Consider the following 17330-nt stretch of genomic DNA (forward strand, 5'->3'; position numbering starts at 1 on the left):
GCCAAGTCAATCCTAAGCCAAAAGAACAAAGCTGGAGGCATCACGCTACCTGACTTCAAACTATACTACAAGGCTACAGTAACCAAAACAGCATGGTACTGGTACCACAACAGAGACATAGATCAATGGAACAGAACAGAGCCCTCAGAAATGATGCCGCATAGCTACAACTATCTGATCTTTGACAAACCTGACAAAAACAAGAAATGGGGAAAGGATTCCCTATTTAATAAATGGTGCTGGGAAAACTGGCTAGCCATATGTAGAAAGCTGAAACTGGATCCCTTCCTTACACCTTATACAAAAATTAATTCAAGATGGATTAAAGACTTACATGTTAGACCTAAAACCATTAAAATCCTATAAGAAAACCTAGGCAATACCATTCAGGACATAGGCGTGGGCAAGGACTTCATGTCTAAAACACCAAAAGCAATGGCAACAAAAGCCAAAATTGACAAATGGGATCTCATTAAACTAAAGAGCTTCTGCACAGCAAAAGAAACTACCATCAGAGTGAACAGGCAACCTACAGAATGGGAGAAAATTTTTGCAACCTACTCATCTGACAAAGGGCTAATATCCAGAATCTACAATGAACTCAAACAAATTTACAAGAAAAAAACAAACAACCCCATCAAAAAGTGGGCGAAGGACATGAACAGACACTTCTCAAAAGAAGACATTTATGCAGCCAAAAAACACATGAAAAAATGCTCATCATCACTGGCCATCAGAGAAATGCAAATCAAAACCACAGTGAGATACCATCTCACACCAGTTAGAATAGCCATCATTAAAAAGTCAGGAAACAACAGGTGCTGGAGAGGATGTGGAGAAATAGGAACACTTTTACACTGTTGGTGGGACTGTAAACTAGTTCAACCATTGTGGAAGTCAGTGTGGTGATTCCTCAGGGATCTAGACCTAGAAATACCATTTGACCCAGCCATCCCATTACTGGGTATACAGCCAAAGGACTATAAATCATGCTGCTATAAAGACACATGCACACGTATGTTTATTGCAGAACTATTCACAATAGCAAAGACTTGGAACCAACCCAAATGTCCAACAACGATAGACTGGATTAAGAAAATGTGGCACACCTACACCATGGAATACTATGCAGCCACAAAAAATGATGAGTTCATGTCCTTTGTAGGGACATGGATGAAACTGGAAAACATCATTCTCAGTAAACTATCGCAAGGACAAAAAACCAAACACCGCATGTTCTCACTCATAGGTGGGAATTGAACTATGAGATCTCATGGACACAGGAAGAGGAACATCACACTTGGGGGACTGTTGTGGGGTGGGGGGAGGGGGGAGGGACAGCATTAGGAGATATACCTAATGCTAAATGACGAGTTAATGGATGCAGCAAAACAACATGGCACATGGATACATATGTAACAAACCTGCACATTGTGCACATGTACCCTAAAACCTAAAGTATAATAATAAAAAAAAAAACCTAAAAAAAAAAGATTAGAAGTACATACTGCATGCCACTTGCACACAAAACAGCTATGCTAGAAATTAGTAAGCATATTTGTAACTTTAAAAGTCTCATATATTCAGAAATTTACTTCCAAATTACTTATGAGTTCACGGTTTTTAAAAACAGCTTTGTACAATTCAGAGAATGCAGATCTTGGAGGAAAACATACATTCTAAATTCATCTATTAGGGAGAAAGACAAAAATCAGCTAAGCATTTAGCTCAACAAGTATGGGAGAAACAGCACAATTAATATAACATAGAAGAAAGGAAATAATAAATTAAGAAAAACATTAATAAAATAGAAAATAAGTATATAACAGAGAGAAGTGGTAAAGCTAAAGTGGGTTCTTTAAAAAAGATTAACCAAGTTGATAAACCTCTGCTGAAGAAAAAGGGAGAGGCACAAATAACCAATGGCAGTAATGAGAAAAGAAGCAACAGAGATGCTGCAGACCTAAGAAGATATTAAGAGGCTGCTGTGAACAACTTTATACTCATAAATTTGAAAATCTACACAAAACAGAATAAATTATTAGCAAAATAACTACACAAAAATCATTCAAGAAAGAAAATTACAGGTAAACATTCTCAAATCAGTAATAATATGAGCTTCCTCCATGAGGCCTCAGTCCAATTTACCAAAATGTTAAGTGGGGTTATCTCTGGATTGTTCCATTATAAATGATTTTCTCTTTCTTCAGCATTTTTCAAATTATCTACAAGGGCATATGTTACTTTTCACATCTTGAGGGGTCGGGGGGGAGAACTGGGAGCTTTGTGTTCCAGTCTTAATTCTACCACAGTACTAACTAGGTGGCCTTCATTAAATCATTTAATTTCTCTGGAGTATTAGTATCCTCATCTATGAAATTGAGAGGTGAAGCCAGCTGGTCTTCCTGGGTCGAATGGGGACTTGGAGAACTTTTCTGTCTTACAAGAGGATTGTAAAATGTACCAATCAGCACTCTGTAAAACACACCAATCAGCAGGATCCTAAAAGTAGCCAATTGCAGGCCCTGAAAAAAGGGCATTCTGATAGGACAGAAACGGAACATGGGAGGGGACAAGTAAAGGAATAAAAGCTGGCCACCACAGCCAGTAGCAGCAACCCACTCGGGCCCCCTTCCACGCTGTGGAAGCTTCATCCTTTTGCTTTTCACAATAAACCTTGCTACCGCTCACTCTTTGGGTCCATGCCATCTTTAAGAGCTGTAACACTCACCGCGAAGGTCTGCGGCTCCATTCTTGAATTCAGCAAGACCACAAACCCACTGGCAGGAACCAATTCCAGACACAAAATGAAGATACTAGACTAGATTTAATTTGTAAAGCAGATTTGATTTCATATGCTTCACAAGGTTATAAAATATCACAAGGCAAATGGAGGCAGGGCAAGATCACAGGACCGGGGCGAAATTAAATTTGCTAATGAAGTTTCGGGCACGCACTGTCATTGATAACATCTTATCAGGACACAGGGAGAGCAGACAACCGGTCTGACCAAAATTTATTAGGCGGGAATTTCCTCATCCTAATAAGCCTGGGAGCGCTAAGGGAGACCGGGGCTTATTTCATCCCCTATCTACGACCGTAAAAGACAGCCATCCCCAAAGCAGCCATTTTAGAAGCCTCCCCTTAGGGACGCCTTCTCTTTCTCAGGGATGTTCCTTGCTGAGAAAAAGAATTCAGCGTTATTTCTCCTATTTGCTTTTGAAAGAAGAGAAATATGGCTCTGTACTACCTGGCCCACAGGCAGCCAGACTTTAAGGTTATCTCCCTTGTTCCCTGAACATTGCTGTTATCCTGTTCTTTTTTCAAGGTGCCCAGATTTCATACTGTTTAAACAATTTGTGTAGTTAATGCAATCATCACAGGGTCCTGAGGCAATATTCATCTTCAGCTTACGAAGATGATGAGATTAAGAGATTAAAGACGGTCATAGGAAATCACAAGAGTATTGATTGGGGAAGTGATAAATGTCCATGAAATCTTCACAATTTATGTTCGGAGATTGCAGTAAAGACAGGTGTAAGAAATTATGAAAGTATTAATTTGGGGAACTAATAAATGTCCATGAAATCTTCACAATTTATGTTCTTCTGCCATGGCTTCAGCTGGTCCCTCCGTTTAGGGTCCCTGACTTCCTGCAACATAACAACATACACCAAGTCCTCTTGTACAACATTGCACTTTAATAGCTAGTTTATCTTGTATGCACAATGCCTAGGCACCTAAATATTTTTTGAATAAAGGATAACCAGTAAGTTATACAAATTCTTCTGGGGATTGGAAACTTTCAGTTTTACTTTCTATATTTCAACACTGTTGGAATTATAACTTTTTTACAATGCAGATATTATATTAATTTTTTAAACCAAAAAAAATCTGACTTCTTTGTGGTTTTTTTTTGTCCCCGGTGAGTGGCCAATCTCGGTCACTGCAACTCCGCCGGCACCCATTCTCTGCCTCACCTCGATACTGCTAATTTTTTTTTTTTTTTTTGTATTTTTAGTAGAGACGGGGTTTCACCGTGGTCTCGATCTCCTGACCTCGTGATCCGCCCGCCTCGGCCTCCCAAAGTCCTGGGATTACAAGCGTGAGCCACCGCGCCCGGCCTTCTTTGTGGTTTTTATTTGCTTTTTGCTTTTAATGGCCAAACTGTGCTTGTAATTATGTCTATCTAAAATTTGTCCAGCATAAAATTATCACGGCCATGTTTGAATTTTCCACTTGTCCACATATTAGCATATTCTTAAAATTTCTTTAACAGAATCTTGCTTCTATCCAAGAGTACTCCTTTGGTTGAGTTGAGATTACCACCAAGTAGGGCAGCCACCTCAATCATGTCTTTGTTAGGCTCCTCAATTTTCAATTCCAGGACCAGCTCAGCTGATTGTTAACACATGTTGTGGACTATATTGTGTGCCCCCAAAATTCATAGCGTGAAACTCTACCAATGTGACTGTATTTGGAGGTAAGGCCTTTCAAGAGGTAATATAAGGTTAAATGAGGTCTTAAGGGTGGGGCCCTATAAGACTAGTGTCCCTAAGAAGAGAGAAAGACACCACAAGTGCATGTGCACAGAGGAAAGGCCATATGAGGACATAACAAGAAGGGGGCAATGTACAAGACAAGGAGAAAGTCCTCCAGATAAACCAAATCTGCTGACACATAGATCTTGGACTTCCAAACTCCAGAACTGTGAGGAAAAAAATTCTGTTGTTTAAGCTACCCAGTCTGCATTATTTTGTTATGGCAGCCCCAGCAAATTAATACAACATATTAAACTCCTAAAATACAGAATCTCTACACTCCAGGTATTTGTCAGGCTAACCTCTAACTCATTATATACTTAAGTCTTTCAAAAGCATCATTGAGGAAAATTTGAGAACTGCCTGTCAATTCCTCTTGATACATTAATATATATCCTTGGAGTAAACCAGGGCAGCACAGCCTTACACCTATATTATATCAAAGCTCCCTGCCTTCATCATATAAAATTGATTTTTCTAAATATGACTTAATGCCACTGACCTATATCAACAAGTATTATAAAAAATAGCCTTATGAAAAATCACTGTTTTTGCTATAAGAATGTGTGGATTACACTAAGTATCCTTTCCATTTACTAATTTATTGAGTACTTTTTTGTACCACCTTCTGTTTTAGGTGCTAAAGAAATAGCAATAGAGGGCATTGCAGGCACTCAGGTTTTTATTCTGAGTGGAAAAAAAAGCCACGTGAAAGTCTGGAATAAGGGACTAACAAGATTTTATTTGCATTTTAACAGGAGCATTCTAGCTACTACGTTGAAAATAAACTGAAGGAGGATAGGCTAGAGTCAGAAAAGGCAGGAAGACCATTTAAGATTCAACTGCCATAATCCAGGGGAAAAAAATGATGCTGTCTTGCCCCAAGGTGGCAGAAGTAGGGATAAGAAGTAATCAGATTCTGGAAGCATTTTGAAGGTATAACCATTAGAATTTGCTAACATTAGGTATGGGACATAAATGGAAGAAAAAAGGTAGATTACAAGGGAAGTAAAGAAAAGTGGAGTTGCCATTTATTGATTTAGGGAAGACTAGAAGAGGAAAATGTTATGAGGTCTTTGTGATAGCTATTAGACCTTCAAGGAGGAGATGTCGAAGAAACAGCTGAGTATACAAATCTGGAATCAGGCTGAGAAGAAGCAATTAAGCATGGTAGGAGAAAACTAAGAAGGCTAAATGAAGACAATGTTTCAGTAGAGCAGAAAAAGCATTTTTATAAGAGAGAAGGGAGAAACTGCTAGAATCATGCACTTGAGTAGGAAAGAGAGATGCAAACCGTAAGGTACAAATCAGGGTTTCTCACAACTTCAGTACTACTGACATTTTGGGATTGGTAACTCTTCATTGTGGAGGGCTATCCTGTGCACTGTAGGACGTTTTATCAAAATCTCTCGCCTCTCCTCACTAGATGGCAGTACCAATTCCCCACCTCCAGTTACACCAATCAAAAATGTCTCCAGACACTGCCAAATGTCTCCTGGGGGACAAAATCACACCCAATTTAGAACATAAATGGAGGAAGTGGCCTTTGCGGAAAACACTGGTTATTCATCCACATAAAAGGAATGATGGGAGTTATTACGGGAAAGGTACATGATGATAATATGATTACCTCCTGCTGATTAGATCCTCTTAAGTGTGGATGCAGTCAAGGCCGGAGATGATATGAAGAAGTTGCTAGCACAAAACCAAACCAAAATCATTACTCCTAAGAAAACGTATGGAATTTTGTTTTTGAACTACAGCTAACATATGAGCTACATATATCTGTGAAATGAGTCTAAGCCAGAATGTTTATGTGTTTTTTGTGTCCATCTACGCTCACTTGCAAAACACACTTACGACTTTTTGAGTTTCTCCTAAAATCACAAGAAGAAAACACTACTGATTTAGTATGAACCAATGGGTTTCTCCTAAAATCACAGGAAGAAAACAACAATTATTTAGTATGAATTAAATTAAATGTTATTATTCCCAAGGCTCAGTTTTTAGAAGAAAATGAACCTAAAGGAACATCTCTCCAATGATAATCCATCTAAGAGGGTATTATTTATTCCCCTAAAATCACTCCCACCAAATTACCATGTATAATATTTAGAGGGGCCTAACTCTATTTTCTGTATCTGAAAGAGATAAGATAACCATTACATTTTTTAGGTGTTCAGGACTAGGGGTAGACAGCATTAAAGGAAGCCTCAGGAATCATGAAATGAGAAGATTGGAGAATAAAACTTGCAGGCAAACAAAAAAAAAGAAATTTAAGAAAACAAAAACCCACATACAAAAAAATAAGAAATGCAGGCCAGTGGTTTCATATTTACATCAAATTCCAGGATTACATGAGCTATCTTTAAGAGAGAGTGAATATAGTCATGTCACCTTTGTTAAGTTGTACGTGGTCCCTCAATACCAAGTTACATCATGGATCAGGGTTTCAGAGCACTAACGTAATACAAAAGGATTCTACAAACTCGAAAAGATTGAAAACCCTAAAACTTCTACTAAAATATTTGGCTTCCAAATTCGTTTTAAAAAATTACTGACAAATGGCCAGGTGCAGTGGCTCACGCCTATAATCCCAACACCTTGGGAGGCTGAGGCAGGAGGATCACCTGAGGTCAAGAGTTCAAGCCAGCCTGGTCAACATCGTGAAATCCTGTCTCTACTAAAAACGCAAAAATTAGCCTGGCATGGTGGCACACACCTGTAATTCCAGCTACGTGGGAGGCTGAGGCAGGAGAATCACTTGAACCTAGGAGACGGAGGTTGTGGTGAGCAAAGGTTGCACCACCGCACTCCAGCCTGGGTGACAGAGTGAGACTCCATCTCAAAAAAAAAAAAAAAAAAAATGACAAGCTAGATAAGTCTGACTAAATCCAAATTTTAGATATTCTATATTATATCCCATTTTAAGTACTGCCTTGCTTTCATAGAAGGAAATTTAATTGGTCAGGCATGACTTGTTTTTCCACTGTGCCATTATGGTTGTCACCCAACATCCTGTGCTCTTTCAGATAATTAAATACTGAGACTCTGATTTGTTCTAAAAATTTACCAAGATCCAAGTTAAGATAATCTGATTATAATTTCTAAAGTAATATTTTAAATACCCCAAAACCTAAGAACAGAAACTAAAATAAAGGCATCGCACAGGAAAAGGAAAGCTGCAAAAGGAGAACCTAAACACCATCACACTGGTCCCATCTCCCATCCAATACTGTACTACGGCAGTCGCAGGCAACTATTATCTGCCAGGTGCCAAGAACCAAAACCTAATCAAGAGGCTCCTCCTCAGCTGTAAGCCCAAAGACTCATTCCTAGACCCACTACTTCATAAACGCTCTGAATGGCCTATCTACTGAGCCAGAAAGGAGGTTAGACTCCCTGACTGTGAGGTCTGATCAAGTCTTGTAAATACAAGTGAGAAGCAATATACGATAAAGACTCCAGACCTACAACTTCAACACAACCACTTTATGTTTCTAGTCCATTTTCTCTTTTGGCCCCTGAAAATCTCTAGAGAAGTCCATATAATTTTCATTAGTGGTCTAAATACTTAAAGAATATCTTTAAGAACTTCTTTTACAGATCAAAGACCTAAACATGTTTAAGTGACTTAGCCAACACCATACAAGTAGTTGGTCTCTGACCTCCCATTTTTGGGGAAGATATTATTCAGAACCTTACCAGAGTTTCTGAGTAGTTGCTAGGAGTCTTCTTGCTACAAGAAAGAAGGCTAATTAACAATCTACACAAGGACATAGGACTTATAAACCCTATATTCACATACTGGCTGACACTAAGCCCAAGCCCACAAGGTTTTAAATGCATCCGTTTAAACAAACAAGAAGCTACACTCCAAGAACAAAAAGGCCAATTTCTCTTAGAAAACAAGTCCATTCTAAATTCTTGACTTCTGTCTTTCCCTTTCCTCTCAGCACAGATCGACACATTAATAACCAGCCAGTACAGAAGCATGTTTCTAACCAACCCCTTGATTCCCCTGGCCAAAAGTTATCTCTTAGTCTTCCTGAATTCCCACTTAAATACTGGTAATATTGCACAGCTGGCCTACTGTGGTTAGGTACGTGTCTTTTACTCTCCTATTAGATTACCAGGTTCCTACACTTCTTCAATAAACTCCCTGAAATCAAGACTATGTCTTGTAATTCTTTTTTTTTTAATACCCACAAAGCTTAGCATATCTATGTGTTCAATATTTTCTAAATGTATAAACTAGTTGATCATTTTCAAGGTTTGGTGTTGTCATAACTCTAGGACTGAAATTTTATTCTACAATAGAGTTAAGACATATCTAAATGCCATAAAAGAGGTTATACAACATTATCTTCTAATTTTTAAATGAATGGTTTTCCATTTATTTCCAACCTTTTGTTGGTATTTTAATAAAAAGAAAAATCGAATGTCAGAATACCAGGTATGTCTTCCTGAAAAGCTACAGGTAATGTTTGCAAATTATATTTTTTCAACATTCTAAGAGTGTCTGTTATTTAATGAAGAAGTCCTGTGGTTAAAAAGTAACTTTTGCAAAGAAAACAGTCACTCAATAATTTATCCTTCGTATTATGCCATTCCTTTGCTTCTGTTGTTCTTATCTTTCCAAACCTTAATCTTCCATAAAACCTCTTCTTGTTTTCCCAACTACAATCTCTTCCATCTGCCTTATGTTATAATTATATAAATCATTTTAATCTCTGCCAGTATATTATAAATTCCCTAAGAGTGCAAATGACTAATTTTTGTAAACTTTGATCAATGTGTTGAAATCATGTCAGACTGGAATAATAGTAACTGCCCCTATACATCTCAAAATAGTCTGTAAGCCTTAAGGCCAAATGAATTTTTAATTTAAAAAATCATCATGTATGATCATTATTTCAATTAATATTTTAATATGTGCAGTAAAGTTTAAGAAATAGCCAAGGACTATCTTTCAGAAAAGTAATAACATAAATAATGAGAAATTTACAATATCTGTTGCATAAACCCTCAAAACATTCACTCAAGGGGAGTTAGAAACGTCTTAAAGGCAAAATAAAGTATAATAAAGCTCATACACGGGAGAAGATCATCTCTTTGAACTACCAGAGATTTGACTTATTGCAGGATAACATTTCCAAAACCTAGATCTTACACTGAAAAGAACAAAATTGTTCAAAAGGTGATGTTTTAAAATGTGATATCTACAGCTACATTTACAAAATCACAATTGAATGTTGAAGAAAACAGCTGTATACTGCCTAAACACAGGTGAAAAGCATCATAGCTTACGTGCTACCACTAAAACCACAGACATCAGCTGAGATTGTCCACTACAGACTGCACTACCATGTCAATATTGCACAAACTGGGACAACACGACATCAAGTAGTCATTCACAGCCAATCACGCCACCCACCATGCACAGCAAAATATACAACACACATTTCGTTCAATTATTACACTGTCATAAACTCAAAATCCTTTTAGAACAATTCTGTTCTTCAAAGATGTATCAATTTTAGACTCTGAAATAAAGTATGTATTGTATTTTGAAAAGGTTCTCAGGTTACCATGAAACACAACATCAGCTAAGAATCATGAGTTAGTTGCAAGACAGTAGTTCCTTCTACACTGTGTCTGGGAGGCCTTCCATCCATCCACTAACCCACCTACGCACCCACACACCCTCTCCAGAGCAGGCACTCATATTAAGAAGGAAATACTACCACGAAAAGCCCACACGATGAGAAGTCACAAGACCTTCATTCCAAGTCCTGGCTGGTCCCCCTTTTAATCATCTGATCCAGAACTAAAGCTTCTTCACCTGATTGCTCTAAAATCAAGTGACAGGCTCCATGAAGAGGAGCTTGCTTTTTATTTTTACTATTATTTTACTTTATTTTATTTTACTATTATTACTATTTATTATTCCTATATTTACAAACATAGGAATTCAGGTATTTGTTAGTTGATTATAGATAGACTGCTTGAAAGCAACTTTTTTTTTTTTTTTTGGTTTTTTTTTTTTTTTTCAATTTGTTTTTCACAAAGCCCAAGAGGTCATTTCTAGTTTATGGCAAAATTATAACTGGATCAGTGCGCTCAAAACTAACGTAGTAAAATGAGATGGTGTGCAAAATGGGTTTGTATTTACATTTGTCAAAAGACCAAAATAACAGTGTCACAGGCAGGCATCCTAAACCAGGTAAATTTTGAGTCGAATTTGGAAGACCAAAAGGACTGTCTTGTTGCGACATAAAAATGCAGGTTAGAGTAAGAAGATCAGTATGTAACCGAGGGGCCAAAGTGAGGGGTACATATAATTAAAGTCAAAGATGGAGAATACTTGACAAGTTTACATTTCCTAACACAGCTATTAGAAACAATTACATATTCTTAAGCCAAGAGTGATATAGTAAAATGATACTTGAAGAAAATTATCCTAGCAGCGGTGTGGAGGATGAAGAAGTTATCAGACATGACAGTTTTGAAAGCTTTTATATTAATACCAATAAGATTGTAAAATAAGGTGGTGGTTAAGGATATGAAAAGGAGTAAATCTGGTAGACAGTGCAGAGTCAACTAGACTTTGTGAAACGCTGAATTAGGGAGGTGCAAGAAGATCTGAAAATGACTCTAAGCATCTGGTCACAAGTGGCCTACAGCATAACCACACCTGCACAGCACTAACAGTTCTTACACAGGCTTTTCCAGGCTGCATCTGAACCCGTTTATTTAGTTCTACATACCAAACCTGCAGTGAGACAGCACTCCACTTTAGATGGAAGCAGAAAACTACCACCACCATTCTAGCAGGAAAATATCTATAACCAAACATTCCAGCTTTGTTTCTTGATGAAAGATGCCCACTCTTCTAACCCTGAGGAACTTCCTATCTGCACTACTGGGGAACAGGGAAATTTCTTCTATCCCCAAAAGATTCTCCACACACTTAAGACCAAGCTCAGCTCTATATGAATATTTTAAGTCACGTGTACATAAAACACAGATGACAAAAGGGGTCGTTCTAAACTGGAGCTAGGCCAAGTGGATTACACTAAAAAATTAAAATGGCTAAAAAGCAATCTTCTAGGGTTAATGTATCACAAAACGTCAAAAAATAAATTCTGTTCCAGAATGCACTGCTACATAATGATTCTGCAGTTTTGCTGAAGCTTTATTTTCCGCAGTTTTAAAAACACCGTTGGAAAGCAGACATCAAAGGGTTTTCCTTGTCTAAAAAGCATACCATTACGCTATTTCCAGTTTTATCAAGAAGAACAGTTTACAAAATGTATTTAATAAAGGTCTGGCTGCCTACAGTTCCTTTTAAGGAAGACCATGTATAAATTTCATTCTTTAAAAAAGAACTCATTAATCTATGGGAGTCTATCTACGAGTAAACGAAGCTCCAAGGCTTGGTTTGAACATTTCCATTCTCAAAAAGGACTGATGAGTCCAATCTCCCTGAGAAACATGTCTATTTCATCCAGCTTTTAAGGAGATTCTAAAACGTTATGTATACACACACTTTTCTCAAACAAGCACTGTCGTAAATTTTTCACATTGCCTTACTATATTAAAAAAAAAGGCTACCTTATAGATTACAATATTATCTAGGAGGATTACCAAACTACGACCTCCTGATAAATGAGACAGCTCTCCAAGCCACTGTGACTCTAACCCTTCCATTCTAAATCTTTCGGGCGCAGAGGATGAATTTTTCTATCTTCTGGTTGGAATTAAGATCCTGCATTATCAGGAGATACACAGAGTCAGGCTTAAAGCCACAGACTCCAGCAGCTCCTTGCTGCCCTAGCACAGCGGGCAGGGGGAGCCAAGGCGCAGCATCGCCTCCACGCTCCGAGACCAAGTCTCTTCACCTCCACGCTCCGAGACCAAACACCAAGTCTCTTCGCCTCCACACCGAGAGCAGGTGCGAAACGGACGCTCTGGGGTTTCAGCGGCACCACCACTTTCCTCCACCGCAGACCGAAGGGCCGCCCTAGGAGGAGCCTTCTTCTAGTCCAGTCACCTCAGGCCCGTTTGCTGGGGGTGGAGAGTGCGGTGGATTCCTAAGCCCTTCCCCTAACGGGTGATTTCCTACACCAGACGCAAGACCCACGGTCCCACGGGTCCCAGGGGGAACTAAACCCCAAGGCTGCCAAGGGGCCACGGGTGGGGCCCACCAACATCTCACAGCCTCCTGAGGAGGCGTGAGCCCTGGACAGGAGGTCCCTGCCCCCGCGTCTGGCCCCCGGTATCTTCCCCTAGGGCTCCCGGCCGCCGCTCACCGTGAAGGGGACATCCCCGACGCTGCCCACGGAGTAGCAGTTGTCTCCAGGGTTGACAGCCCCGGTGAGGACCTGATGCAGATGCATCTCCGGAGCCCGGGCTGGACAGAATGCGCGAGAGGGGCGACGAGCCCCGCGCCCGGCCCTCCTCCGGCTGCGAGAGCCGTTTCCCTCTGTGCCTCCCTCGGAAACCCGCCCCGCGGAGGCCCTGGCTTAACTCCTCGCCCCCCTTTCGCCTTCTCTCCGCCTCGTCCCTGCCATGGGAGCTCCTCGACCGCCGCCGCCGCCCGGGTCGCCGCTCAGCTGCGGAAATGCCCGGATGTTCCCACTGCCTGCTGCACCGGCGCACAAATGCGGGAGGGCAAGGGTGCGTGTGAGGCGGGGGAGGGCACCGGGGGAACGCGCGAGCCGGGAGCGTGCAGCAAGGGAGCGGGGGAGCGACGGTCGACGGGAGGTAGAGCCCTCCTCCCGCGTCAAAGCTCTCAGCTCAGTCTTTCTTCCCCACAATCACCCGCGTTTGCGCGTGCGCGCGCCGTGGTTTCCAGGGCAATTGCGCGCGCCGCGCCGACCCGCCGTCCCGGGATTGCGCGCGCAGACGTGCGGGAGTTCCCTTGGAGCCTCCCGGGCTGCGGCCGCTGCAGAGGTGGGGGCGGAGGGGGTGTAGGTCGCTCGGTGCCACGCAGCAGTCGGACGCCGGGGACGCGCTACGAGCCCGTTTTGCTGTGTTGAACCTATTCCAGAATACAGTGTGCAATGGTCAGTGCAGTTGACCTCAGAAGAAGGACACCCGTCACCGGGAATTTCCACCTGGAGCTATCTTAGATCTCTTCAGTCTTTTCCAAAGTGCAGTACGTAAGATATTTTATTTTACATAAACAAAATAGTAGGCATCTTGCAACTATTTAGAGAAGCCGTACTCCCCTGAAAGCTAATTATTTTGCTCCCACCTTTTGTCACGGTTATTCTAGACAGCAAAAAGCCGCCTTAGAGACGGGTGACTCCTTTAGACTTTTTTTCATGAGTAATTTCATGAATTAGCAGAATCGCCTGATTTTCCATACTATCTGCTAAACTTTGAGTGGTTGATAACAAGGATCATCAGATCCCTGCCACAGGCCAATTCATGGCAAATTTTTTAACCCATACTATGCTTGAATCACAGGGTAAGGAAGTAGGGGACACCAAGACACAACTATCTGTAAAACCAGGCAGAACGCCAAAGGTGGTGTGATTGAGATATAAAAATTATGCACCACAGAAGAGGAAGAAGAATGTTGACTAAGGGCGTGGATAAGGTATTATGGAGACATAGCCTGACATAAACGCTGAGTTTAATTTGGACAGGCTGAGATAAGAAATGCTGCAAATACAGTACAGAAAATAGAGGGGTGTTGAAGGTACAAAGATTAATGTTTGAGGCAGATGATTTATAGGGTAGGGAAAGTAAATAATACTTAGCAAGAGATCAAGGTATCCAAGTGGTCTATCTCTTGGCCTACCAAAACATATTATGGAGAGTCTTCAATGCTCCAAGAAGCCCAGATTTCACTCTGCATGCAGTGGGGGTATATCAGATGTTTCTGAGCAAAAATTTATATAATCAGAGCTGCTTTGGGAAGATGACTTTGTAGCATTTTGAAGCATAAAGGGAAGGGTGGGGAAGATTGGAGGCAAAGATCTGTCAGTCTTTGGTAATCTTTTCAGTAAAAAGTTGCAGGAAGAATGAAAAATAATTCCTAATGACCTGCGGCATTCTCTCTCTCTCTCTCTCTCTCTCTCTCCCTCCCTCCCTCCTCTCTCCCTCTTCCTCCCTTCCCCCGCGCCATATCCAAGGGTTCCTTTTTGTTACTACTGGATTCTAGATGAGTCTCTCAATCTTTGACCTTCACTGCATTAGAAACCAAGTCAAAACTATCATCAAACAACAAATTGTACTCAGGTTTCCAAGAGTGTTACTAATTCACATTATTTAAACCATTTCGCATTTGGCTCTTGTTTTACAGCATTCCATGAAGTTTTGGCCCATTCACACAGTTGTGAAGTTGTGAGCCTCTTTCTTCCTCTTGGTATCAAACTCGAAATCTGAAGCCTGTATCCACCTGTTCTCTTCCCTCATGAATCCTTTAAATGGCTTCTTGATAGCTGCATCTCAAGGTTGCAAATGACTAAGTCTCCTGGAATTACAGCTGAGCCTTTATTGTCCAATCTGATGAGTCAAAACTCACTCCAGACTAATATGGCAAGTTTCCTTGGTAGCCCACCAGGGCAGCTAGACCACACTTTTGACTGTCCACAATTTCATCTCTTTCTTGTTCATCCAAATTTTTTCATGGGCCTAAAAACAAATTGGAAATTCTTTCTTCTAATTTTGGAAATGGATTTCTTTTAAAAATTAGAAAAAGTAGCAGTTTTGTATCATTAACAAAATATGCTAATCGAATTGTAAGATATAATTTATCATGTCCACAACTCTTTTTTTTTTTTCTTTTTGCTTGGATTTGAGATCCCAACACAACTCTTAATAGTACCTTTGGGATTGGGTTTAATGGCCCATTGAATCTGTGCCATTAAATGTGGGACGTAGTTTCCCAGCAGTATCATATACCTATGTATACTAGTTATCAATTACTGTGCAATAAATTACCCCAAAATTTATCAGCCAAAAATAACAGTAGAGATTCATTATCTCACAGTTTCTGTGAATCAATAATTTAGTAGTAGCTCAGCAGGAAAGTTCTGGTGCAGAGTCTTTCATGAGATGGCAATCAAAATGTCAGCTATATGCTAAATAAAAGAAGCTGGACACAAAAGACCACATAATTCGTTTGTATGAAATCATTTGTATGAAATTTTCTGAAAAGACAAATCTACAGTCACAGAAAATAGGTTAGTGGTTGCCTGGGGCTGAAGGTGGAACTGAGAGTGACTGCTAATGGGTATGAGGTTTCTTTTTGGCATGATATAAATATTCTAAAATTAGATTGTGGTCATGGTTGGGCAGTTCTGTAAAATTACTAGAAATCATTGAATTGTATACTTGAAATTAGTGAATTTTATGGCAATTAAATTATACTTTCAATAAAGCTATCTAAAAAAGAAATAGCCAGGGATACAGTCATCTGAAGTCTTGACTGAAGTCAAAGGCCCTGCTTCCAAGATGGCAGGCTCTCATGGCTAGCAAGCTGAGCCTAACAGATAGATGGAGGCCTCAGCTCCTATGTGTTCCTCTCCATAGTGCTGTGCCAGTGTCCTCAAGACACGGCAGCTGGCTTCTCCAACAGCAAGTGATCCAAGAGAGAGACCAAGGTAGAAACTGCAATGTCTTTTATAACCTAGCCTTAGAAGTCACACACCATCATTTCCACCATATTTTATTGGGTGCACAGGTCAGCTATAACTTAGTGTGGGAGACTATTTCCCAAGAAAGTGAGTGCCAGGAAGGGAGAGTCGTGAGCAGCCATTTTGGAGGTTGTCCACTACACCACGGAACTCAAGGACTTTATCTTCAAGAGTCAAGGGGCAGCTGAGCACAGTGGCTCACGCCTGTAATCCCAGAGCTTTGGGAGGCCAAGGCAGGTGGATCACCTGAGGTTGGGAGTTCGAGACCAGCCTGACCAACATGGAGAAACCCGTCTCTACTAAAAATACAAAATTAGCCGGGCGTGGTGGCGCATGCCTGTAATCCCAGCTACTCAGGAGGCTGAGGCAAGAGAATCATTTGAACCCGGGAGGTGGAGGTTGCTGTAAGCCAAGATTGCACCATTGCACTCCAGCCTGGGCAACAAAAAGTGAAACTCTGTCTAAAAAAAAAAAAAAAAGAGTCAAGGGGCATGACTTGTGTCATTATTACTCTTACCTACAGAGGTAACTGGAATTTTTACTCATAAATCTACAGTATCATAATGTTGATCTTTGATATATCTGTTATTAGTTCTTGTTGAGCTATCTATATAATTTAAATATTAAATTTCTCAAGTGATTCCATTTGTTTGAGGATCTAATACCTATTTTTAAAAAATATTTCTTCTAGTTGTGGGGACCTTACGGTTTTCCTAGGGATGTCTAACACTTTAAGCTTCTGGTTTCTTCAGTTGTATAGCAATGGAAGCCCTGACTTTCTGCTACCAGTTCATTTTGCAGTCTATTGTGTTAAAGTCTGAAATTGATGTTGTAGCAATACCTGTGTTGCTTTTCAGTCATAAACTATAGCAATGATGCATTTTAATCTAAAATATCATAGGTGCGAACCTATATCAGTTATCACTTTAACAAACCACTCTGAAACATAGTGGCTTAAAACAACAATTATTAGTATTTCGTATGTTCTGTGAATTGGTTGGGAAGTTCTTCTGCTGGTTTCACTCACACAACTGCAGTGAACTGTGGTAGAAGGTCCAAGATGGCCTCATGTCTAGCAGTTGATACTAGTTGTTGTCTGGGGTGCCTCAGTTCCCTTTTATGTGGCATCTTGTCC

General features: G+C 40.3%; 1 protein-coding gene across 11 annotated transcripts in view; it reads right to left on the reverse strand.

Annotated features, from left to right (window-relative positions):
• Positions 1–13277, reverse strand: part of DMXL2 (Dmx like 2) — a 175312-nt gene extending 162035 nt beyond the window's left edge. For 7 of the 11 annotated variants that reach the window (XM_058427167.1, XM_032174147.3, XM_032174146.2 and 4 more), the window contains exon 1: positions 12857–13269. In XM_058427167.1, coding sequence (XP_058283150.1) covers positions 12857–12943 — 87 coding nt within the window. In that variant the 5' untranslated portion in view covers positions 12944–13269. Of the gene's footprint in view, positions 1–12856 lie in introns of all 11 variants that reach the window. The other 4 variants (XM_032174150.3, XM_032174148.3, XM_058427168.1 and 1 more) reach the window with 3 other exon arrangements.
• Positions 13278–17330: the final 4053 nt, after the last annotated feature.

Source organism: Hylobates moloch, unplaced genomic scaffold, assembly GCF_009828535.3.
Source record: "Hylobates moloch isolate HMO894 unplaced genomic scaffold, HMol_V3 SCAFFOLD_14, whole genome shotgun sequence".
Taxonomy (NCBI): domain Eukaryota; kingdom Metazoa; phylum Chordata; class Mammalia; order Primates; family Hylobatidae; genus Hylobates; species Hylobates moloch.